General features: G+C 38.0%; 1 protein-coding gene across 10 annotated transcripts in view; it reads right to left on the bottom strand.

Moving 5' to 3' along the window:
- Window positions 1-619: 619 nt before the first annotated feature.
- LOC124169766 (protein daughterless) overlaps window positions 620-19,353 on the bottom strand; it is a 196,708-nt gene continuing 177,974 nt past the window's right edge. For 6 of the 10 annotated variants that reach the window (XM_046548477.1, XM_046548478.1, XM_046548484.1 and 3 more), the window contains 7 exons: window positions 18,284-18,667; window positions 16,167-16,332; window positions 14,835-15,069; window positions 11,154-11,243; window positions 9,835-9,980; window positions 8,758-8,993; window positions 620-4,803 (listed from right to left, as the gene is read on the bottom strand). In XM_046548477.1, coding sequence (XP_046404433.1) covers window positions 4,759-4,803; window positions 8,758-8,993; window positions 9,835-9,980; window positions 11,154-11,243; window positions 14,835-15,069; window positions 16,167-16,332; window positions 18,284-18,667 — 1,302 coding nt within the window. In that variant the 3' untranslated portion in view covers window positions 620-4,758. Of the gene's footprint in view, window positions 4,810-8,757; window positions 8,994-9,834; window positions 9,981-11,153; window positions 11,244-14,834; window positions 15,070-16,166; window positions 16,333-18,283; window positions 18,668-19,353 lie in introns of all 10 variants that reach the window. The other 4 variants (XM_046548483.1, XM_046548479.1, XM_046548480.1 and 1 more) reach the window with 4 other exon arrangements.

The following is a 19,353-nucleotide window of genomic DNA, read 5'->3' as shown; positions in this document are numbered from 1 at the left end:
CTCCCCCCCAGCCTTAATTCCTAGCTGCACCCCTGTCTCCAGCACTCCAAGCTACAGAATTCCACTCTGTGTATGTATACTGGTGTATATTTTCACATGAGTGAGCTGGCACACACCTGAGTGCAACTCACCATCATCACCGGTTGGGCCACTTAACCAGGGGCGCAGCCAGGAATTAAGGCTGGGGGAGGTTTAAGTGCAACTAATACCGGGGTGTGTGGGGGTATGGAATACCCACCAGGATAAGCGGTAGGTGCGAGATTAGTAAATTGTGGAATTTTAAGATAAATGGTTTAAAATGGTGAGTTTTACGGCTTTCTGAGGGATATTCTATTAATCCTTACGCTATTCTATTAGTAATATCAATCTAATCAAGTAAAATGGATTAAACTTAAAAATTTCCCTGAGCTCTGGGGGGGGGGGGGGGGGGGGGGGGTTATCCCCCAAACCCCCCCCCCCCTAGCTGTGCCACTGCACTTAACTACATATTCACACTGAGCACAGTGATTGCTGGCAGTGAGGCTCATATGTAGAACAGAATACAACATACAGAATTCGAATATACATTAAGGGGTAGATTTTGCGTTCCAAGCTTATCATTGTAAAAATAAACACACACTTATGGAAAAATGGCACATTTATTATCTTTCATTCGGATCTTCCATTAAAAGAACTGGGTATTGACCCACTCTTAACTCTTTTTGATATAACAATATGTGAAAAAGAGTAATGTGGCATTTCAAACATAGCAATGTTATCCCCACGATTACACTATAGATTTACATAATAGTTGTTGTTGTAAGGGTTTTTTTTCCTCGCAATGCAGTCCTGATTGCCATTGTGAATACTTGAACACATTGTTTGCTTGCTGTGAGAGGCTCTTGCATGTGATAGGGTGGGGCTGTAGTGATAAAATCCTACAGAGCAGGTGAAGTCTCTCAGGTGTAGAGGGCTATTACTGTACTTAGTATCTCAATAAGGATCCATTACAGCTTAAAGAAAAATACATTATATATATGATACATGTTACAGGAATCATTTACAATGCCTGGCATCAGGTCATGATTTTTCATTTTTTTTTACGAACGGTGTCCAATAAAATTATCTCATCTCACTTTATGACTCAGTGCAACACTGACTTATGTTTTCACAAGGGACATACAGCTTGCTAGACACACGATTAGCCCACAATTTGCATCTCACTAGCTGTAAATATTTGCAACCAACTTATCTTCTTGCACACAAATTCACTGTCAGTTGTTAGGTAAAAATGCATTCCTACAAATATTTAAATAATGTAACTCAAAACTCACGTACTAACAATGGATATTAGTGAAATAACCATGATTGGTCAAACTGTCTTGTATCCCACTTCAACATATATTCAGCTAGAACAAAATAATTACATTAAAAAAAAACAATGTAATTTTCATTATAATTCATGATAAATCATTCGATATTTCTCCATATCTAATGTAACAAGTTTTTGACAATTACACATGCATAAAATTGCCCAGGAAAAACATCAAGGCAACTGATCTTCAAATAATGCAGCCACATAATTCATATAAACAATTACAGTGAAACACAAGATATACTTAAAAATTTTCTCAAAAATTGATTCCAATGTAAGTAGGAGCCTAAACAGTTGAAAAAGTGTTTCACAAATCTTATAAACACAATCATTGCTATCCATTATGATTTAAAAAAATGACATGAGATACTCATAACACATAATGGTTGAACTTTAAACAAGGCATAGCATTTTTTATGCACTGTGATCATAGAAAAGAGAGTCATTTTAAGTAGCAAAGCTAATCATGATTCCATTTCATGGCATTTTCAAACCTAAAGTACCTAGGTAGAATGTTCGTTTAAATTATCAAATAATATCTGATCAGAACCACATTTGTCAGCTTAATATCCATTAATAAAATAAATATTCAGAAAAAATCTGTAAAATATAGAAGAAATTAATGCATAAAACATGGCATTGATTAATAGAGTAAAAATAAATTAAGTGGAAAGAAAAAAACTTGAAAATGTTCACTCAATTTTCTTAGATGAATATAATAAAATATACCAAAAAACGATATTAAGTAACGAAAATCTTCTCTGAAAAAAATTTGAGCGTGTTCATAAAGTCTTAAAAATGTAATTTTTCCATATCAATAAGATGATTGTTGCCATATCAATGGAACATAAAAGCTTTCTGGTTTTTATGGAGTGAACAACCAATATGACAATCTTAAACAGACATAATTTGGTGTACGAAAAAAGACAATAAGTCTCTCAAAATATCAGTAATAAAAAATCATTCCATGATATTTCGAATATGACATATAGGCTCACACAGAACCAATTGAAACAGATGAAACAATATTTGTAAAAGTAAGTTTTAAAGAATTTCCTCATTCAAGAGGTTTCAATCTGAAAGAGAGCAAATGATTTTACCAAAGCATTGAGTTCGTTATACATATTTGCTGACATTTTCAATAGACTATCCTGCATTGTAGAGACAAACAAATAGTTTTGGCTAACTTTCTTGTAGCAAAATGATATTCAGGTAGAAAACGGAGATTTACGGACATGGTAGAAATATAATCGTTTGAACCACAATACCACCCGCTATGTCTTGCATTCAATTCACAAGTCAATAAGACAGAAAATTCATTCAAGTAAAAGTACGAGAGCTTTCACATAAAACAATATGAATATGCATCACTGAATTCAATTTTTTTCACAAGCATGCCACCTACATTGTCTTTGAAATTTATCGAAAACACACACTTAAATCATTCTTTCACTCAACTCATGTTGTTCATACATTCAACATAACACATTTAAAAGAAATTTAAACATTTGTTCCTCCGCTTTGTTCTTTCCAGCTAATGGCATAGAAAAATCTGACATGCATAAAATATCTAATGCTGGATAAAACCAAACAAGACACAAAATGCAACCTCTATAAAGTTAAAACCTGATAATGGAAAAGTGATAAAATAGTTTACGATACAGCAGAATTAAAATAGCCTATGAGAAATGATATCTACACAAAACTTATAAAATGTAAAATAAAATTAAGCTACCATGAAAAACAAAACATTGATTGCTAAAATAATGAAATTGAAGTCAATTATTGAAATTCAAATAAGAATTTCAAGAAAGTAATTCTTTATACATGGAGTTGATTCTATATATATATATTTATATATTGATTTATTTATAATAAAATTAAAGTATCTGCCTGAGGTGAAAAAAAAACTTGCAAGATCAATTGACAAAATCTAAGATATATTCAAGAAGTGTCCAATTTTTTTCATCAAAGAAAAGGGCTCACGGTAAACAAAGACTCCATTTGACTGCAGCAAAATATTGGAGTTCAAAAAACAAAGAGTTTTGGTAACTGTCAGTCAGGCATTGATTTCCCATTCGTTAAAACTGGATTTTAATCAACAATTATTTGAAAAGTGCATAAAAAAAGATATTTTCCAAATAAATAAGGACCTAATGTAATCAATAAAATCTGAGCTGCACTTATTAGTTTTTCCACTCAATATGTTCGAATCTGCTGCCTCAAAGAGCTCTCCCTAGCCCCATTTATAATGAGAAAAATTGTGGGAAGACAATTATAAAAAAGTACGGAAATTTTATGGCATGCAAACAATAATAAACTCTTTTATATTAAAATTTCAATGATAAAACTCAATGACCTTTACTTTAAGAGAATATATAATGGCCCACAGCACCATGAAAACTGAACGATTACCAAGTGGGAGTTCAATTAATCGCAACAACTGACTCTTTCTGTAAGTTTTCACACACCTCAGGCTCTGGGTAAAGCAACAAGAATAAATAATGCTTTCTCCCTTTGTTTCCGCCCATCAATAAGTACTCAAGCAATTGGGAATGCTTATTGCCTTGACAAAGCTGAAGGTTGGCCAATATGAAAGCAATTTCACCAAATAAGTGGTCACACTGAGTGTATCATGACAAGGGAATCAAGGAAACACCCTCAAAATAAGCTGCCCAAGTGAAATAACAACTCTTTTTCTTCATGTCTTCAAAACACCACGCAGCTCTCCACTCACGTGAAGCAAACCGTGAAGTGAAAATATGTCCACAGGCATCACACTGACATCTGCGCACAGAAACACATGCGATACTCTCTCAAGAAAATTTTTTATCATTTGCGCATGCAGACCATCCGAACGATGCACAGACGCACGGCCATTCTTGTCTACTCCTCTTGCTACTGCCAATCACAACAGACCCCACTCCTCAGTACCAGCAAACATACAACTCTTTCCAATGCGCGGGTAATCAAATCCTTAGGCTAACGAATCAGGACGCACTACTGTTCCACTTTACAGATCTTCCGCACAGTCTCACTTCTGGATGTGAAAGGCAGAAAGGGCGCGCAGGTGTCTAGTCCTTCAAGACACTGAAAGCATTGTGCCTGCACCTGGCAACCATTAGCGCAGCACATCACCCTCGTGACAACGCGGCTACATAATTACGCATGAGCGAGAGTGGCTCCGGGCTGCCTGCGAGTGGGCAAGATGAAAGGGCAATCACTTCATATAATACAACGCCAGCCGGAAGGGGGCTATCTTACGTTAGTAGCGCAAGCCCCTTTGTGGACTCCTGGCCCCTTATACCTTCTTCCATTTGGGAGCTAGCCCTGACGCTCCACTCTCCTCTTCTTGCTTTGTGCTAGCTATAGGTTCTGTCTCTTCACCTGGACCATGCCTCCTGCTACTGTGCCGGCGACTGACCATGCGACAAAGGGGGCTGCTGGCCCTAGATCAGTAAGTTTAAAGAAAATAAGCATGTGAAAAGTCATGAACACACCCTCACCTCACTTACAATACATTCCAGTGAATTAAGTCACATTGAGAATAATACATTAACCACTGTAGTTGAACCTTTGCCTCATTTATGCAAAATACCCCATACTCGTCTATACACAAACATTACACAAAACGATAAATGAGTAAAATAATTTTTAAAAAATGAAAACAATTTTATCATCTAAGTTAACCCGTCAACACCCACGAGTGCCATATGGCACCCAGTGCAGTGTTGAGCCAATACTCCTGCAATACAGTTAATATGTGAATTTTAGCGTACATTTCGGTGCACATACTCAGTAGAAGGTTTCCTCTATTATTCAGCCAGTTTGAATTGTGTTCATTGTGTTGAGCTCATACGTGTCACATTTTTTAAAAGAGAAATATGTGTGAATTTAAAGAAAATCTGGGTGCTGACGGGTTAAGAATAAGAAACAACCACTGAATCCATAATTTTCTCTAGAATTTTACCGGATTTAAGTAGAAATAACACTAAAGAGTATTCTTCTAGGCATCATGAAAATTTGAAAGTTTTTTTAAAATTGGAACTGTGTCAAAGAAGAGTCTGTGGTATGTTTTGAATTTACAAGGGAATATAATACAGGAAAAATTGAATGGAATTCCAACACTAGCATCCACACCTTAACAAGTACAAAAAATCAAATTCACCTATAAAAAATTATTTGATCCAATGCAATTGAGTGAATAAAACTTCTGTTTCCAGGATTGGAAAAATATACTCTTCTGGAGATTAGTATGTACATAAATAATCCCAATAACTGACCTCTTAACAATGCCATACTGTTCCAACTAACCAGAGAAAACTCTACACCATTTTTCAATAGTTTTCTGATCTCATATTTGTCCCAAAATAGAGGAAATGCTAAAAATAGTAGGTGACCCTAATAATTGGCCCACTCAGGGACGCCAACTTACAAAAAATATTCGGGGGGCCCAAACCAGGGATCTTGCCCCAAGAAGTTTTATAATTAGTGAGTTTTAAGTTTTTTAAGCATTTTATAAGAGTCATATGATCAACATTAGAACCCTCTTAACTCGAATATCGAGATCTGCACACTCCGTGGAAAATCGACACATTTTTTCCTCACATCTATAACGAATTTTTGAGGGGGCTCGAGCCCCCTTAACCCCAATGGAGTCGGCGCCACTGGGCCCACTCATTAGCATTCCAAAGTCTTAAGCCTGAATCACACAATCATTTTATCCGTTATTTTCCGAGTGATCACTCACAAATGATCGTCGCCAGCAACTGTTTATTGTGATCACCCCAATGATGAGGATTCCCATCACTTTTTTCATTACTAGTCTGGTCGCTTTTTCCGTCGCTAAAACCCCATATCAGCCAATCAGAGCGCATGCCTGCATGGAGCGATTGCAGCGCAACGTTTGACAATTGTGGGAACGAAATAGGTACACATGAACACGCTATATATTTTCATGATGCAGGGCCTGTGACAATGAGCTGTGACATTGGAAATGATGCAAAGAGCCACGGCTGGAGGGAACGAGTGATTCAGAAAATGATCACTCGAGCGATCACTTTTCCAGTCGCCAAAAGCGATTGCTCCAGTGATCACTTTTCGTGACAAAAGCAAATGATAGTGTGATTCAGGCTTTACATACCAACCCTCAGTGACCCCAAGCCAAAACCCCATCTAAATTCCTTCCCCCATACTCCAATACCCTTCAGCCCTCTTCCCTACATGAATTCACACGAAAAAGGTGTGCAAATGTATCAAGCTGGGAAATAAAATTTTCAGCATTTCACTTGAAAGAAATTTATGGAAATCGGGCCGAGCACTCTATAACTTTTCCTCAGCTTTAATGAAAACGGTTACTTTCGAATCTGATCAAGCAAGCTCATGTGCATGTACCACATGCTGATATTAACCCATAGTGCATAGCATCCGATATATCGGACGTGTGCCATGTCTCACATAAATACTTCTTTAGTCGATAAATTCAATGAGTAAACTAAAATATTAGTGGGGGGGGAGGGAGGGGGCGTGAAGACAGACATCCATTTGAACTTAATACAGTATTAAAATGTAGCGCAAGTCAACTGGAGCCCATAACAAAATAAAATACATACGTCCGATATATCGGACGCCATGCACTAATGGGTTAAACATAAAAACCCAGTTCATCACGACCAAACTGTGGAGTTCTCCAAAGTGTTTTTCATAAATTCATACAAAGTACAGCTGAATAAGCACGAAGCACAGTGGTAAAAAAAATTCATTGAAGACAAATTTACGAGGAGAATAATTTTTCCCACTGTTTTGAAAAATTGTAGAAACACTCCATACCAGTCAGGTAGACAACATGATAAATTTTATGGGAGATGTTGGTCAAGTTTGGAGAACCGTTAGTAGCCCGCGGCAAAAGCAACTGTGTACAGTAAACCCTTAGTTTACGATGGGTTTACTAAATTATGGATTCATCACTTCACCATCTGCCCAGACTTTGCCTAACCATTTTCAAATTTCAAACTACACAGATTTTGACTTTGCAAACACAATGCCATTCATTGCACATGCTATGCTTTGTCTGCTAACAAATCGCATTTCTTATCATATTAGTATGTGTGAAATATGCAATGATACAGGTAATTTGGAGCCTTAGACAAGACCAAAATGAATGTTGCCTTGCTCTAACACAAATCATCTTCAGCTAAACAATGTATCACTTATTCTATAGCCAGTGTCAAATATGTTACAAAGAAGACTATAGAATTCATTAATATATACAGGTACAAAATATTTCCTTTGTCAGCTTGAGTAAAATGAATGCTTACTGTTTTGATGTTTGACCAAATAACCTATTCGAACGAAGAAATATGATGACATTTTCCGAAAAATGTACCTTTGCAGAATATCAGATCAATCAAATTGTAATGATTAATAAAATAACATTTTAAATAATTAAAAAATAAACAATCAGGTTTCTCATAAGTATAATCAGTCATGCACAATGAATGGACTGGCACTGGCCTTGTTTAAACTTGTTCCTATCATGGAATAGTGCTGACTCACCTTACCATGATTAAAATCGTAAAGCAAGGCTTTTCTGAATTTGGCTGTTGTAACGTCATGCTTAGTCAAGCTCCATTTTTATTTATCTTCATTTATTTAATTTCGTTCAATGTAGGGGTTTTTTATTTTAATAATTCATAAGCTAATGTATGCATTGCTAGGCTGATTTTTTAGATTGTTTATTTTTTGTTAAAAGAAACATTGCTATATTGTGCAAAAAATCCACAGAGAAAAAATCATCCTGGTCAAGGCAAATGATTTCTTCTCTGCAGATTATTTGCAATGTGTGCATTGCGGGTGACTGTAAAGATTTCACCGTGGCTAATCCCCATATTCTTAAAAAAAATTAACGTTGCTATACATTGTTGATGAAAAAGAAGGAGATTGTTAAAAAGGAAGTTTAAGAGAGGAGACATGTAATAAGGAGGGGCAATACCAAATTGAGGTTTCAAGGAAGTTTATAATATTTGAGGGATTTTAACATCACAACGTGAGAGCCGTAAGACAGTTAGTACATCAATGAGTAGAGTGAATATGATTCTCCAGTAAGCCGTGAAGGCCGTTTTACACAGGGCACGGAATTGCACAGGTTAGAGCTGCATTTATTTCTAAAATGGCGAGGAATTGCGCGAATGCATGAACGACATTAGAACAGGGGCTATTTTACCATCTCGCATCCACGCATTCTCGCATGTGTTCTAGCAATTCACTGCTTTACACGACGCAATTTTGACTGTGCCTTCGTACACACGTCAGATTGTGCAAATACGTGCCCCGTGTAAAACGGCCTTGAGAGAGGCAGTAAGTACACCAATGTGTGAATGTGATTCTCCAGTTCCCTGACCTACCTGGATGCCACTTCCAAAAGGTGCAGGTCCCATGTGCGTTGGCGGGGGTTGCTGGTGGTGGTGTAGGTGCGTCGCCTGAGGCCCCCCAGGTCCCATCACGCCGCCTCCCCCTCCTCCACCTAAGTGGTGATGCGGAGGCGGGGGAGGGACCCCGCCTCCCAATTTGGGACCACCATCCTCCGCCTTCTCCTCCTCTCTGCGCTTCAAGCATGCAGCTTTCGGATTCAGGTTCCTCTCTGAAGAAATAAAATACCAACGATGAGCAGGCAGCCACACAAAAAATATATAGAATGCAAATATGATTTTATGAACATGACCAGCTTATAGAATCAATGAAAATGCACAGGTGCATATGAGAGCAGAGCACAAAAATACTACATAAAAATGAATAATGATAAAAAGACTGCCTAATGAAAACAATCGTTGAAGGACAGGTGGAAGGGAAAAAGGGCAAGGGACGGCCCCGAATGACTTATATCGGACAGGTTATAAAGGATGTAAAAGAGAAAAAATACGTTGCTATGATAAGGTCAACGGATAGGAGAGACGAATAGAGAGCTGCGTCAAAACAATCTTAGGATTGTTGACTAATGATGATGATAAAAGGCCAATTTCTATTATGGTATTTCAGCAATAATATCGTCCTCCGATGTACAACAAATATATGGTAAAATTTTGAGGAATTGATTGATACTGGTTCACCAGCAAACATTCCAATAATTTCTATCAGCTAACCTTGGTTTTAGCAAACACAATAAAACCTTAGCCAACACTACTTAGTGGAATGTATCTGTTTCTATACTATATGAAAATTGTTTTACACAGGCTCTTATTTTTAATTAAAAATAGTTAAGATATTCTAGAACATTAGAATTTAGCTAAAAACTTCTAAAGGCTTGGCACTCACTCTATAATTATTAGAAATTTAGGCAAAAACTCAATGTTCATTGTTTAATTTGAAGGCCAGAATGACAACATTTGGAGTTATAGGAAAGAACAAAAGATTAAAACTCTGACAGACCAAAATTCCATGATATTATCCACAAAACCCACTATGTGTAAAATGCAATGACTCACCTCTGACTTGCTGTTCCAGTTGCATTATCACCTCCACAGCCATGTTAAGAATCCCAAGCTTCGTCTGTGGTTTGTCTGTCTTTAAGTGCTGCATACACATTCGACCCAACTCCTTCAATGCTTCATTAATGTCTCGGATTCTTATCCTAGGATTTAAAATAATAAAAATACACACATATAGATATTGAACATATTTCATTGATGATAATACCATCTAAATACACTAAAACTTACGAACTCCGGTATAATGAAGAGCTCTCAAAGAACAAACATATGTCATGCTCACCCCAAAAATTGCATTTAAATACATTAGTAAATACCACCAATGAGCACACTCCAGCTTAAGGAAAACTTTTGATGAGCATTATAAAAAGTTGGCCTTGTCTCATGAAATTACTTCTTTTCAAGGAATTTTGCAAAAAAAATTGTATACTTTACAATAATCTTACTTTTTGTCAGTTTTTTGGTGATTTCAAAAGTAAATATGGCCAATCAGCAGCTCCATATGAATCAGTCATTGAGAAAGCTAGTTATTTTTCATACACTCGCAATTCGAATGGTCAGTAGTGGCAGCACAATAGCCAATTGATAGCCTTATGAAGTACAGTAGAAGCCCAGTTTAACGAGTGCTCATAATCTCAAGGAAATCACTCCCTAAACTGAGCACTTGTTGTATCCAAAGGTTTTGAATATACCCAACAAAGTCTCATAATCGTTCATATTTACAGTTTTTCTTTCGTTTCCGTGGTATTTTACGAAGTTAAACAGGTAAATAGTCATTATCAGGCACAATCTAGTTGAGTATCAACATATTTAATACATCCGATTTATTTTAGATGTAAAACTTAGGACTGTAAAACGCGATTCTCGTAAAATGCCAAACTCACTAAACCGGGCTTCCACTGTATGTATTAGCAACTACTGTTCATTTATTTAAATTTGGCGATTTCTTCAATAATTGAAGCAATTTAGCTTCTAGCATATATTGATGCTCGACTACAACCTCTAACTGAAAGCACGAAACAATTTGATCAATTACGATTTAATTTCATTTTGATGGTGAAATCAATTACTAGTTGTAAAAGTGGATCATCTGTATGAAGTGGTATAAGTGGTTTATCTGTATCTGCTGATGGGTATGAGCTCCAGATATGTACAATCAATAGGAAAACTAATGAGGTCAAACTTATGATCTAATATGCAAAGAATATTTGTTTCGATAATACATCCATCGTAATTTGAGGTCATAGGCTTTTCTCCCTCATAGAGAATACTTCATGACCTGGAAAATGTATGATTATCAATGGAAGTTTAATTACCTTTCTCTCGCATTGTTGGCTTGCCTCCTCTCTTTCTCTCGTTGCGCCTTCGTATCTGGGTCCTCCTCCTCATCGGCACTCGAGCAACTACAGTAAGGGGCACAACGGCTACTGGTGAGTATGGACTATCACTCACTCAAATGCACACATACACAATTATAAACCAATGTGCCAGAAAATCCAACTGATATATATATATCACTCCATAATGCAAGGTACAGAATCCACACAAATTTCTTCCAATGACTTTAATAAAATGAAAGCATTTTCAATAAGACTGAGGGCGTCCAACTCCACCAATAATTAAAAATGTAAATGAATGGGTATGAGTAGAGGAAAACATTGACATGAAATGAATTATGATCATAAAACATAGCTTTTAAATGAATTTTTTGAGGTAGAATTAAAATTATCACAACAGTAACGAAAAGTGCAGCCATTACTTAATTACATCAGAGACTACACAAAATCCATAGATCAATATTTAAAAGGCCAATTTTTAGTATTTGAGCACCTATTAAAAATTCTACTAGCTTTTCATAATAATTAACATAAAAGACATGATCAGTTATTCCAACGTGCTACTAAACACAAGCTATCACATACGAAAAAATGAATTAAGCACATCAGAAAAAGCTTGCAGTCGAGGGTAGAATGAAGACTAACAGTTAGCACCCACATACCACCTTTTATACTTAAATAATCAAATAGAAAATCTAGGAAATTTGAAGAAAAGGGAAATAAAGAACTGCACAAAAGATTGGAGAGACAGCTTGACCAACTACTTTCTCTGTAATGCAAACAGATAGCAAGCCTTTAAGAAATGCGCCCTTCTCATTTGAAAATACAGTGTAACCTCGATCTGTCGTTTTTCAGGGGGATGGATGAAAAAAACGATGAATACGGGAATGGTTGTCCGGGTTGCCTATGTCCCAGGATCCGCTGGATTTTTTCGAATTATGATATTCATTAATGGATTCAAATGAGATTATAGCTGATTACAGGAATATTATTACTTTATCAAAACACTTAGGTCATATTGTTGATTCGACTTATTTCTCTTTCTAATATCCTAAAGGAACAAGCCGCCTTGCTACAAATTGTTTGCACTCCACTCGGAATTTTCACTGCTATTATGCATTTCTGTCTGATGTAAAAATTCTTATCCATCAAATGCCATTTCAAGTACACGTATTTACGAGAGAAATGTGCGTGTTATGCCTCAAACAACTGATTTCGCCGTCGCAGTGATTGGTTATGAGATGGATCATGAAGGCCAAAAATAGTTAATTATTTGAAAAAAATCCGCATCGACTGCCTTGAAGCTCACTATCAGCTGCGAGGATATTGATATTCGCCAGAAATCACCATCCTATTATTCCAACTATTTCCTTGCTTAAAATGGTAAAATAACGTTAGAAATACGCTGTGTTTGGTATCATTCTTTTTTAAATTACGTGCACATCACTAATATCTCAATCTATTAAAAGTATAATACCAATTGCCGAAATTAATTTTTACACACCTTTTGGGCTAATCGGTGATTCATGCAGCAGTTGACCTCCAGAGGTGGGGATCTTTGAAGCGAGTCAGCTAAAAAAAAGTCAGCGGTCGAGAAAGGGGGAGGCGTGGAAAAGGTTTCTTTTGTTCTCGAGTAACTTGATATTTTCTTTCGAAGCTAAGGTCGTCGTAATATGATCCCTGTTCGAGCTGGGACCTTTTTTTATTTCGGAGAAGAACAAAGCTTCAACCGGGGGGAGGCGAGTGCAGAAAGGAGGGGGATACCGAATCTTGGGAAATGCGCTAATGTAACTATCCCACGGCACTCTGCTTCTCCCTATCGCATTTCAATCTCCTGGGGAAGATTCAAACTATGTGCCTGTTGTTATTAGCCATAAATAACACGTTGTAAACACTTCGTCTCATTTTTATCAAACGATGAATGCGGGAAAATTATTTGACGGGACCGCGATCTTCAAACGATCAATGCGGGAAAACGATACTTCGGGGAACGATAGATGCGGGAAAAAATTACATTGTCTTTATGGAACTTAATTTGGGACCAGGAGCGGCGAACGATGAATGCGGGAAAACGATGAATGCGGGAACGATAAATCGGGGTTTCACTGTACAGTGGGTCCTCGTTTAACGTCACTTACCGTTCCTGAAAAATGTGACGATAAACGAAATGACGTTAATCGAAGCACAATATATCCCATAAGAAACAATGTAGAAAGTGAATATCGGCTCCTAGACCTCACAATGCCTACGCGAAAAAATTTTAGCGTATCATATTTGGGCCATTTCTTACGATGGGAATGCCAAACTATGGCATAAACACGAGTCCCTGTCTTCATTGACGGCAATACCAGCAGCGACGTACATCCTTCTCCATTTTTTGTATCTTCCCGCGTTTGTTTTTTCGGCTTCGCTATGGTGGTCACCTGGGCATCATCATCGCTGAAACATCGTCGCAGTTACAGGAACCAAGATTATTGAGAACACGGCGAAAAAGTGACGACAAATACTCCGAGTTCTACCCGGAAAAATTGCTAGAAATCACTTTTCAGGTTCCAGAAAACCGTTATGTCAAGTAAAATTTGCTAAAACTTTACTTGACATTTACGCACTTAACATTTGCGCACCTACCTAAGAATTCATTTTGCATAAAATTTGCTTTAAACGTAATCGAAATTGACAATAAACACACCGTTTTACACTTTGTTTAGACTGACTGTATTACCACCCACAAAACGAACAACCTGCAACGCCCGCCGCTTCGCATTTTTTCTCGCGCGAAATTTAAAAGACCTGACGTTATCGCGAAACAAAGGTGCGATAAACGAATGACGGTCTCAAAATTTTCGTGACGTTATCGCGAAATGACATTAAACGGGGTGACGTAGAACGAGGACTCACTGTATAGGCTTTCTTATTTGGGCAAAATAATGTACATAAGTAAGAAGGGACAAAATAATAACATGCACTAATAATTGAACAGTAGCCATGTGGTTTGAAAATGACAGTACTACTTTCTGTACAAGTGACCAGCAATTTTGAGCACAAAACAGGAATACCATTTAAGACAGTGACTGGCAGCTTTCCTTAATGATATCATTTGGCTCCGTGAATACAACTCATGTCTTACAAAATACAAAAACAGACTTTCCCTTGGTTAAAAAAGCTTTCTTTAGCCTCAAAGGAACTTTAAAACCCATTAGAAAAAATTAACTGACATCTCTTAGAGGCCTTAGCATTGACAAACCACTTCCAGATTTTGACACCACTCCTTAGGACAAGAGGTTTCAAAGAAGCAAAGTAAAATTTAACAAGTATTTTATAAGATACACCAAATGCTTGTTTAACACCTTCTTAGTACCCAGCTAAACAGGATTTCACATAATTTAAAATTTTACTCAGTGAGATGACATTCCGATTATTGGAAGAGAGCTTATTTGATGATGAACAGTAGCATAACTGGCTCCTTGAGGAGAATACAATAAAACTGTCAGCAATCATATTTCATCAATAAAATAAAGCTGCAACTCTCTACATGAATAATATTCCTGTGTTTGATTTATATGTAAATGCGTACCGACACCAATAATCCCAGGCTGAGTCACTACTTTGTCTTCTACAATGATCAGCACAACCAATGCCCAAGAAGGCATTGATACTTACTACCTCCTAGAACGTTTGCTGCCCTTATGGCCACCGGCTGCCACCCCAAGGTTTCCAGAAGCATTTGATGACGACGAGGATGATGTAGTTGTGGCAACAGCAGAGCCAGAAATCATTCCAACGCCAGATGAGGCCACAGCTGCCAAGTCTCCAGACGCACTACCAGCCACACCAGCAATCGCAACCTTGCTGTCCAAAGTACCACTACTTCCTTCCGACGGCTCCTTTCGCTTTTCTGTCAAAAAAAAAAATGCAAATATGGGTGTTAACTACGAAAAGAATAACAGCCCACAATATCAATGGAATGAAATCATTCATTCACTAGTATTACAATGTTCTCACAAACTATTGAGGAACACAACAAGGTAGAAATTCCGCATGAAAAAAAGTGATTTGCCTTAGCTGGGATTCAAACCCAGATCTCCTTGCCTGCCTGCCACTTGCAGACAGCAGACAAGAGCACCATGGTTAAGATATTGAATTATCATCCACACCACCCTTATGTGGGCCCAACTTTGGTGACCTTAAGGGAACCAGCGGGTCAAAATGATAGGTGCTTGTTATAACTTAATCATTTAGTGACATCTAACACAGAAATATAAGACAGCATAGCTCAATAGAATATTTAACATATTTAGAATATGGCATTGCAATTTGGTACATAGGCTACCAAGCTTAAGGTGAAAGAAAGGTTCTCCACGTCTGAAAAAGCAATTAATGCCTTAGTGGAGGACAGCTATTCACATCTGGAATAATTACACTCATGATATTTTCGATGATTACCCTAACATCATGAAAAAGTTTCCAGAGAGGATCAATTTATGCCACATGAAATCATAGCACATTACGTACACATAAATTACTAAAGTTGCCTTACTTCTCCTGATAAAATGCCCCTTAAGAATATGATATACCTTAATCAACTCCCTTTTCAACCAAAAAGGTAATATTCCTACTGAAAAGGTAAAATAATTTTACAACCTACCATCCTTCCAAAACAGAACACACATCACAGCATCAATTAATTTAGAAGTTTACATATAATCCAAAATATTCATGGGTCAGAGGTATTTGAGGTAACAAACATTAAACATATTGACGTGAAATTCCACTCTACTTTGATGCAAAAGAAAGGAATGAAGTTTTTCATAGACGGTGGATAGTGGAATAACAACCCTTTAAATACTTTTTAAAAGTATCTTTCTTAGAAGGGAGGTTTTTGCCTCATTAAAAGTGTCAGTTTATCCAACCATTGACGAATTTAATACCACAATTACTGAAAATAAAGATAAAAATTATTAAGTACAGAAAGAATTTTAAGCAAAAACTTACTGGAAGCTGGTGCTCCAGGAATCCTTTCAACTTTGACGGTTACATCAGGGTCTATGACAGCAGCAGGTGTAGAACCTGTTGGTGTCATTGCTGTGCTCAGTGTGGCATATGTTGCTCCGGCATTTCCTCCACTAACCCCTGCTGATCCTCCATGGTGAGGACTCGCCTAAGATATTAAGACAAAGCAAATATTACAGCCACTTCAATTTTTCTCTGCAAATTTTTCATGGACTAGAAGGTGAAACAAGCATTTTCCTTGTTAATATCACTATTCAACCAAAGAGAAAATTCTTTTGATACGAGTTTTCAACTGAGCTTGAAAAGAAATCAAATGATCATCTCGGAATGCAACTTCCAACCAACCCACAGTGTCATTTGGGCAATGTAAGCTAACACTAGCTAAGCTGATTGCTTTGGATTACAAAGAAAAAAGGCACGTTAGCTCCTTTTAATAATTGGTTTAATTCGTTAAGAAGTGTAAGCGAAGCGGACGAGACGTCGCAGACTACAAACGCGAGAGAAGCATCCTTGTTAGAAGGCCGTTCAAGAGAGAGAGAGAGAGCGAACAAATGCTCAGAGAAGTTACTGGCAAACTGCGCAAACAAGTTGCACAGTAGTTTCCCTAGCAGCAAGAGCTGGGACCAGAAAATACGCAAGGGCGCACATTTGAATTCAATGAAGAGAATGATCTAGAGATTAAACTCTCTTATTTCAAGACTGGCATGCGAAAAGAAATCAAATAACCATCTTGAAATTAAAATTAAAAAGAAGAACTTTGTGCATTCACATGAATATTTATTCACACATTTACACGACCGTGGTTTCAACGTCAGACATCATCATCCGCTGAACTCTTGAAATCAATTAGCTGTTCGTTTATATCGGTAACAATTACGAAAACAAAAAGTGGGAGAAATTAATGGATCCCAAACGCAACAAGAATCCACAGCCAAGTGGCGTAGAATCCTTTATTTAAAGAACATCGGGCCGAAGATTTATAAAAAGGTGCCCAAGGATAAAATTAAAGCTGCGTTTTACAATAAATCCAACCTCAGGAACATTCTGTCCCTCACAAAAGATCCCATCCCAAGAGAGGAAAGGAGTGGGGTGTATAGGTTAAAATGTGAATGCAACGCGCCGTATGTTGGGTAAACGGGGCAACCATTTCAATAACGGGTGAAAGAACACCAAACCCGCACGTGAAAAATAATAATACCACTTCACAATTTGCAAAACATTTGCTAGATAACAGCCATCAAAGTAATTTTGTTTTTGAAGTGCTTCATTTTGAACCCTAAGGACCTAGATTAGATGCTTTGGAACAAATGGAAATTTTGCAGCATTTAGGTTCCAATGACAACATTGTAAACGACTTTTTATATGACTCCCACTCCCCTCTTTTAAGCCTCCCACTCCTAAATTCCTGGGCTAATGACAACAGTGGCGCAGCGAGTGGAGGTTTCGGGGAATAAACCCTCCCCCCCCAGAGCTCAGAGAATTTTTTTATTTTAATCCATTTCACTTATTTGTATCAGTATTACTTAAAGAATAGTGTTAGGATTAATCAAATATCCCTCATAAAGCCGTAAAACTTGCCATTTTGAACCATTATTCTTAAAAATTTGTGGAGGAGGGCCCCCGCAACTCCTGCTTACCCTGGTGGGTATGCAATACCTCCACACCCGTAAGTAATAGTTACCCTAAAACCCCCCTAGCCTTAATTCTTAGCTCCACCCCTGAATGACATGACGAACCCTTCGGCCTCTCTCTCACCCGAATCCCCCCTCCACCTGCTGTACCCTCCCTAAAGGGAGCCTCCTCCCCCTAACTTCTTTCTACCGTATGACCAAGTCCTTTTCCCCTCCTTCATCCCTGTAGACCAATCCGTTCAACCTAGCTACCTTCCACCCTCCCCCTCCTTGCCTGGTATAAAAGGATGTGATGGATTCACCTGATGATGACATCTAACGTTGAAACCATGGTCGTAAATTTGTGAATAAATATTCATGTGAAAGCACAAAGTTCTTCTTTTTAATTTTAATAATGAATCGCTCTCACAAAGGTACGCCTCAAACAATCAATTTTACCACCATCTTGGAATGTGACGAATGGCTTACCAGGTGTGGAGGGTCCATCCCAGCATGGTGGTAGCCAAGGATCCCGTTGGAATGTGAGTGGTGGTGATGGTGGTGGTGATGGTGCTGCGATGGGTGGTGTGGAGGGGGTGGGGGGTGGTGCGGATGACGGGCCAGCGCTATGTTCGGCCCGTTTGGATCCGAGGGTGGGGCTCCCCCACCCACCACGTTGTTGGCTGACGAGGATGCCGACGAGGGAGTGGTCGACGACGGCGATGACGAGGAAGACGAAGACGTGGCCGCCACGGCAGCAGCAGCCGCAACCACCGCTGCGGCCGACGCAATCGCCTGAGCGTGCGCCTGACTCTCGGCGTGGTTTCTCAGGACGTTGATGGCATCGTCCAATCGCTCCTCCATTCGAGTGCCCTGGAAAACATCAAAAGAAGTTGACGTGAGACATGAAGGAATGAGTCAGGAGGGGGATCCCACTCTTAACTACTCCTGATATAAAAATAATTATCTTCTTAGAGAGAAAGGACAACAAGAAGTAGTTCTGTAAAGAATTTTACATTGGTTGATTAAAGCTTTCACTGCTCAAGATGACATTCAGGTGTATGCTTAGGGCTATATCAAATTTTGCCCCGACAAAGCACTGCAGGAACAAGTGACTTTGTACGCAGTCACGTGCACGGAAGCAAAGTTAAATACACCAAAGGATGGAGTTTGCATTGAAAAAATGTTTGATGTATCCTGGCTAAGTCAAACATTTTTTCATGGCAAACTTCATCCTTTGGTACATTTAACATTACCCCGACAATTCGTGACCGACTGCAGGTCACTTCATCAATGGAATGGTGGTGGTGTTTGGCACTGCTGACTTTTTATTTCAAGTGGGAGAGGTGGGCTATCTGAGCAAAATCTGATATAATATACATCCGTATGTCACTCTATAACCGATTTTACATAGGTTTTTTTTTTAATCTTACAGCTGAATGAAGATAAAAATTAGTCAAGAATTTAAACTTGAGATATTAATTTCTTCGTCCATTTTCGATTCAGGTGACGTGGGTGATTTATCTAACCATACAACACAATATTACCAGTAAATATCC

This window comes from Ischnura elegans, chromosome 12 (assembly GCF_921293095.1).
Source record: "Ischnura elegans chromosome 12, ioIscEleg1.1, whole genome shotgun sequence".
Lineage (NCBI taxonomy): Eukaryota > Metazoa > Arthropoda > Insecta > Odonata > Coenagrionidae > Ischnura > Ischnura elegans.
Note: the sequence above shows the minus strand (reverse complement) of the source record. Positions and strands in the feature narration are given on the sequence as shown.